Here is a 7347-nt window from a genome sequence, read left to right as displayed (position 1 = left end):
AGTGAAACTATATTTTTATTCCGTCACATCTTATGTGCTTTACTTGGAGCGTCTCGTTTATTTTTATTTTTGTTTTTGTTTGAATAAATCGGATCCTAGCATTCTTTGTGTGGGAGAGAGACACGCTCCGCTGTTTCGTATGAACACATATGTTCTTAGCTTTATCTTTAATGTTCATTGCAAAATTTGAACTATTTCATTCATTGATATATGGTTGGAAACGGAAAATGCCGCATGTGGTAAATGGTATAATGTCTTGAATAATGTGATACTTGGCAATTGTTGTGCTCATATAGATCTTGTTTAAGCTCTTGCATCATGTACCTTGTACCCATTAATGAATAACTACATAGAGCATGTTAAAATTTGGTTTGCATGATTGTTCTCTCTAAGTCTAGATATTTTCTGGTTGAGGTGTTTGAACAACAAGGAGACGATGTAAAGTCTTATAATGCCTACAATATGTTTATATGTGAGTCTTGCTGCACCATTTCATACTTGAGTTTGCTTCAAACAACTTTGCTAGCCTAGCCTTGTATTGAGAGGAATTCTTCTCGTGCATCCAAATCCTTGAGCCAACCACTATGCCATTTGTGTCCACCATACCTACCTACTACATGGTATTTCTCCGCCATTCCAAAGTAAATTGCTTGAGTGCTACCTTTAAATTTCCATCATTCGCCTTTGCAATATATAGCTCATGGGACAAAATAGCCTTAAAAACTATTGTGGTATTGAATATGTACTTATGCACTTTATCTCTTATTAAGTTGCTTGTTGTGCGATAACCATGCTCCTGGGGACGCCATCAACACTTTGTTGAATATCATGTGAGTTGCTATGCATGTTCGTCTTGTACGAAGTAAGGGCGGTTTTCACAATCAAATGGTTTGAGTATGCATACTGTTAGAGAAGAACATTGGGCCGCTAACTAAAGCCATGAATCATGGTGGAAGTTTCAGCTTGGACATAAAACCTCAATCTCTTATGAGAATATTAACTGTTGAATGCTTAAGTATTAAAAGAGGAGTCCATTATCTGTTGTCTATGTTGTCCCGGTATGGGTGTCTAAGTTGAAGAATGATCAAAAGCGAGAAATCCAATGCGAACTTTCTCCTTAGACCCTTGTACAGGCGGCATAGAGGTACCCCTTTGTGACACTTGGTTGAAACATATGTCATGCAATGATAATCCGTGTTAATCCAAGCTAATTAGGACAAGGTGCGGGCACTACTAGTATACTATGCATGAGGCTTGCAACTTGTAAGATATAATTTACATGATACATATGCTTTATTACTACCGTTGACAAAATTGTTTCATGTTTTCAAAACCAAAGCTCTAGCACAAATATAGCAATCGATGCTTTCCTCTTTGAAGGACCATTCTTTTACCTTTTATGTTGAGTCAGTTCACCTATTTCTCTCCATCTCAAGAAGCAAACACTTGTGTGAACTGTGCATTGATTCCTACATACTTGCATATTGCACTTGTTATATTACTTTACATTGACAATATCCATGAGATATACATGTTATAAGTTGAAAGCAACCGCTGAAACTTAATCTTCCTTTGTGTTGCTTCAATACCTTTACTTTGATTTATTGCTTTATGAGTTAACTCTTATGCAAGACTTATTGATGCTTGTCTTGAAGTACTATTCATGAAAAGTCTTTGCTTTATGATTCATTTGTTTACTCATGTCATTACCATTGTTTTGATCGCTGCATTCATTACATATGCTTACAATAGTATGATCAAGGTTATGATGGCATGTCACTCCGAAATTATCTTTGTTATCGTTTACTGCTCGGGACGAGCGAGAACTAAGCTTGGGGATGCTGATACGTCTCCGACGTATCGATAATTTCTTATGTTCCATGCCACATTATTGATGATATCTACATGTTTTATGCATACTTTATGTCGTATTTATGCATTTTCCGGCACTAACCTATTAACAAGATGCCGAAGAGCCGATTCTTGTTTTCTCGCTGTTTTTGGTATCGAAATCCTACAAAGGAAATATTCTCGGAATTGGACGAAATCAACGCCCGGGGGCCTATTTTTACATGAAGCTTCCAGAAGACCGGAGGGGAGACGAAGTGGGGCCACGGGGCGCCGCCACACTAGGGCGGCGCGGCCAGCATAGGGCCCGCGCGGCCCTGTTGTGTGGGGCCCCCGTGATGCCATTTGACCTGCCCTTCCGCCTACTTAAAGCCTCCGTCGCGAAACCCCAGTACCGAGAGCCACGATACGGAAAACCTTACTGAGACACCGCCGCCGCCAATCCCATCTCGGGGGATTCAGGAGATCGCCTCCGGCACCCTGCCGGAGAGGGGAATCATCTCCCGGAGGACTCTTCACCGCCATGGTCGCCTCCGGAGTGATGAGTGAGTAGTTCACCCCTGGACTATGGGTCCATAGCGGTAGCTAGATGGTCGTCTTCTCCTTATGTACTTCATTGTTGGATCTTGTGAGCTGCCTAACATGATCAAGATCATCTATCCGTAATGCTATATGTTGTGTTTGTCGGGATCCGATGGATAGAGAATACTATGTTATGTTAATTATCAATCTATTACCTATGTGTTGTTTATGATCTTGCATGCTCTCCGTTATTAGTAGAGGCTCGGCCAAGTTTTTACTCTTAACTCCAAGAGGGAGTATTTATGCTCGATAGTGGGTTCATGCCTCCATTAAATGCGGGACGGTGACGAGAAAGTTCTAAGGTTGTGGATGTGCTGTTACCACTAGGGATAAAACATTGATGCTATGTCCGAGGATGTAGTTATTGATTACATTACGCACCATACTTAATGCAATTGTCTGTTGTTTGCAACTTAATACTGGAAGGGGTTCGGATGATAACCTGAAGGTGGACTTTTTAGGCATAGATGCATGTCTGGATAGCGGTCTATGTACTTTGTCGTAATGCCCAATTAAATCTCACTATACTTATCATATCATGTATGTGCATTGTCATGCCCTCTCTATTTGTCAATTGCCCGACTGTAATTTGTTCACCCAACATGCTATTTATCTTATGGGAGAGACACCTCTAGTGAACTGTGGACCCCGGTCCTATTCTTTACATCGAATACAATCTACTGCAATATTTGTTCTTTACTATTTTCTGCAAACAATCATCATCCACATTATACATCTAATCCTTTGTTACAGCAAGACGGTGAGATTGACAACCGCACTGTTTCGTTGGGGGAAAGTACTTTGGTTGTGTTGTGCAGGTTCCACGTTGGCGTCGGAATCCCTGGTGTTGCGCCGCACTACATCCCGCCGCCATCAACCTTCGACGTGCTTCTTGACTCCTACTGGTTCGATAAACCTTGGTTTCTTACTGAGGGAAACTTGCTGCTGTACGCATCACACCTTCCACTTGGGGTTCCCAACGAGCGTGTGCTTTACGCGTCATCAGCCGGCCATGGTTGTGGAGTCCCTTCGGGACTCCGCCTTCCAAAGTGACTTTCTTCCGGAATATTCTAGAACCTTCTAGAACCTTCCATAAATGCACCGGATCATTTTCAAACACATAAAATGACTTCCTATATATGAATCTTATTCTCCGGACCATTCCGGAACTCCTCGTGATATCCGGGATCTCATCCGGGACTTCGAACAAATCTTCGAACTCCATTCCATATTCAAATACTACCATTTCAACATCAAACCTTAAGTGTGTCACCCTACGGTTCGTGAACTATGTGGACATGGTTGAGTACTCTCTCCGACCAATAACCAATAGCGGGATCCGGAGATCCATAATGGCTCCCACATATTCAACGATGACTTAGTGATCGAATGAACCATTCACATACGATACCAATTCCCTTTGTCACGCGATATTTTACTTGTCCGAGGTTTGATCATCGGTATCACTCTATACCTTGTTCAACCTCGTCTCCCGACAAGTACTCTTTACTCGTACCGTGGTCTCGTGGTCTCTTATGAACTTATTCATATGCTTGCAAGACATTAGACGACATTCCACCGAGAGGGCCCATAGTATATCTATCCGTCATCGGGATGGACAAATCCCACTGTTGATCCATATGCCTCAACTCATACTTTCCGGATACTTAATCCCACCTTTATAACCACCCATTTACGCGAGTGACGTTTGATGTAATCAAAGTACCTTTCCGGTATAAGTGATTTACGTGATCTCATGGTCGAAAGGACTAGGTAACTATGTATCGAAAGCTTATAGCAAATAACTTAATGACGTGATCTTATGCTACGCTTAATTGGGTGTGTCCATTACATCATTCATATAATGATATAATCTTGTTTATTAATAACATCCAATGTTCATGATTATGAAACTAATCATCTATTAATCAACAAGCTAGTTAAGAGGCTTACTAGGGACTCTTTGTTGTTTACATATCACACATGTATCAATGTTTCGGTTAATACAATTATAGCATGGTATATAAACATTTATCATAAACATAAAGATATATAATAACCACTTTTATTATTGCCTCTTGGGCATATCTCCAACATTCACCACCCATGAGCCAAGATTAGTCACCGAACCTCGCATGACCGACTGCTTGACCTTAACCGACGCCTTATTTTTCTTCCTAGTCCTCACACCGTCCGCGTCTACCTCCACGAGATCATCGTCACCGGCACCCTCTTCGTCCTCTTCCTCGCTGCCCTCTTCATCCTCGTCGTCATCGTCCTCCACCCCCTTCTCTTCCTCCTCCTCCTCATCCTCACTCCCGTCCTCCTCCTCCTCCTCCTCCTCCTCCTCAGCACCGGCGGCGTCGAATTCGAGCGGCCCCCTGCGGCCAGTGAATGGGGCGCCGTCCGGATCGGGTCCTGGCTCGCGCTGAGGCACTTGCTCGTACACCAGGGAGTAGAAGAGGTTGTTGGGGTTGAAGCCGCCATGCGGCAGCGCATCCTGGTAGTGGGGCGACAAGTTAGGCGTCACACACCCGGTAGTGGCGGAGGGGCCGTCGTTGTAGAAGGCGGATGTCGACGGAGAGATCACTCCCGGAACGTACACCGACAAGGACGTACTCCATGGGCTCGCGTTGGTGGCGGCGATACACCCGACCATTATGTGCTGGTGCTAGCGCGCCGCCATAGCCTTCTTCTCCTGCTCCGCCGCCCCCCTTTCCGCTCCGCCGTCGCCATCTTCCGGCGCAGACAATCTTGCTACCATTGATCATCAGTCCATCCTTCCGGCTTCTTCTCCGGAGCTGGCGCCTTCCGCGGCTTCGCGAACGGTGCTTTCGCCCCTTTCGTCCCATTGCCTGGCGGCTTCTTGGCCGCTTTCTTGGCCATCTTTTTGGGGGCTGTCGGCGGCGCCATGGAATGGGCGTGCCGGCGGGTGGACGGTGGGAGGGAGAAACAAATCGGCGGGATAGGAGAAATAAATCGGCGGCGGGATATGTGTTGGTAGACCAGAAAATGCGCGGCGGGATAGGCGCGATGTGGCGGGAGGGGCGGGATTTGGCGGGAGTGGGAGACGAATTTTCCCTGTGCCGCTGACACGTCGGGCCCGCGTCGCTTCGCCTCGCTTCTCCTCGCTTTTCGTTGTGTCCGGCGTGCCCGGTGCGTCCCCTGTGGGACGAGGACGGGCTCGGGGCGCCGGACACCATATCGGGCCGCGCCGAATAAACGGTTTTGGGGGACGCGGCTCCAACCGTTTTTTTGTCCGGCGCGTCCCAAATCGGTTTTGGGATGCTTTTGGGAGACGCCACTGAAGATGCTCTAAAGCAGACAAGTAAACGGCTGTCCGAAAATTTTGGTGATTTAATAGTTAGCCGGTATTTCCCCAAAAATATGGTAGCAATTCGTGGGACCGTCCATGTCGACAGATCTCAGCAGTGTCTCCCAGCTTCCAGGTACTCTGACGACCCCGATATATTCCCCACCAAATCTCCTCCGCCTCCCTCGTGCTCCGCGTGACGCCGCCCACTCTCCCTACGCAGAGTTAGATCCGGCTGAGTAATGGAGAACGGCAGCAGCAACGGCGGCGAGGCGCTTCCCAACGGGAACGGGAAGGCGGTGCAGGCGCTGCAGCGGAGCTTCGGCGAGGTGCAGGGGATCCTGGAGCACAACCGGATGCTGATCCAGGAGATCGGCCAGAACCACGAGTCGCGCGACGCGGGCGGGCTCAGCCGGAACGTCGCCCTCATCCGCGAGCTCAACAGCAACATCGCCCGCGTCGTCGGCCTCTACTCCGACCTCTCCACCTCCTTCTCCGGCTCCCTCCTCGCCAAGGGCCCCGACGACGCCGCCGCCGCCAACAAGAGGCCGCGCCCTGCCCAGTAGAGTACAACTGTAGAAGAAACAGTCCTCTTCTTCTTCTCTGTTCAGATTTAGATTCAGATTCGAGACGTGTTTCTTTTTCTTGATGTGTTATTTTAGCGGGCGTTGAGCTGAGGTATGGACAGGGCAGCTTGTAGTCAAACGGAGATGCAGGCAGCAGCGCACAACTGTATCAGGGGATGCAAAGACTAGTTAGTCTCTCAAGATAAATGTTTGGTTACTTATAACTGAAGATAGTTAACTGCAACTGCTGTGGTTCTTACAGCCTGATGCTTGATTCTTACAAATAGTTACTGTACATTGATTGTCCGTTCGTTGTTTTCATTAGACATATAATTCAAAAGAACAGTGTTAAGCTCGTATAGTTGAAAGGGACTGCTTTTCAGCAATCTCTTTTAAAAGAACAGTGTCCCGGCTTTATTGATTTCCCGTTCTATGCTTGGGAGTTGGGAGGTGAATATTGTTTACAACTCACAACTGAAGGTCTCGTTGCTGTTCATAAAAGTTGCAACTTTTTTCTAACTCCAAAGATGTTTGGTCTTCATAATATGTACATATCTTAGACACACCATGTAAGAGCTTATAAATCAGCATTTGACATGCATATCCTTATTTCCAATCCTAAAAATGGTTATTATCTGTGGCTAAAGCATTGCATCTCATCTTCTTATTTACTGCAAGGACCAACTAACCTAGGCGTACAGAGTATCATCTCAAGGAACAACAGCATTGCATATCTATTGCCCCATCAAGATGCAAAACAGAAGAGATTTTTGGCCATAAAGATGCAAAGCAAAAAAGTTGTTTGTCTTCTTCTCCTCTAGTTTCTTCCTGAACTATTGCCTGCTTTGCATTAATAATTCCTTCACTCCTTTAATACTATTTGCGTCAGCTAGTTTGCCATTACGATTCTATCTTACGTACACCACCAATCAGGCTGACTGCCTGTAGCACTCCTTTTCCTACACTCTATTGCCAAAATAGGATATTGACATGGCATTGTCCCCTTTCTGTTTTCTATGTATCAAAATGTTGCTATTT

General features: G+C 45.7%; 1 protein-coding gene across 1 annotated transcript; it reads left to right on the top strand.

Moving 5' to 3' along the window:
• The first annotated feature begins 5929 nt into the window (after positions 1-5929).
• LOC124661906 (protein ELF4-LIKE 3-like) lies at positions 5930-6533 on the top strand. The gene has a single exon (XM_047199793.1). It carries the CDS (start codon positions 5986-5988, stop codon positions 6307-6309), a length of 324 nt encoding a protein of 107 aa, XP_047055749.1. The 5' UTR covers positions 5930-5985; the 3' UTR covers positions 6310-6533.
• Positions 6534-7347: the final 814 nt, after the last annotated feature.

This window comes from Lolium rigidum, chromosome 6, assembly GCF_022539505.1.
Source record: "Lolium rigidum isolate FL_2022 chromosome 6, APGP_CSIRO_Lrig_0.1, whole genome shotgun sequence".
Lineage (NCBI taxonomy): Eukaryota > Viridiplantae > Streptophyta > Magnoliopsida > Poales > Poaceae > Lolium > Lolium rigidum.
Note: the sequence above shows the minus strand (reverse complement) of the source record. Positions and strands in the feature narration are given on the sequence as shown.

Bases quoted from the DNA above. Each gene is read 5' to 3' on its own strand.
- LOC124661906 (XM_047199793.1), top strand. From the start codon at position 5,986: ATGGAGAACGGCAGCAGCAACGGCGGCGAGGCGCTTCCCAACGGGAAC.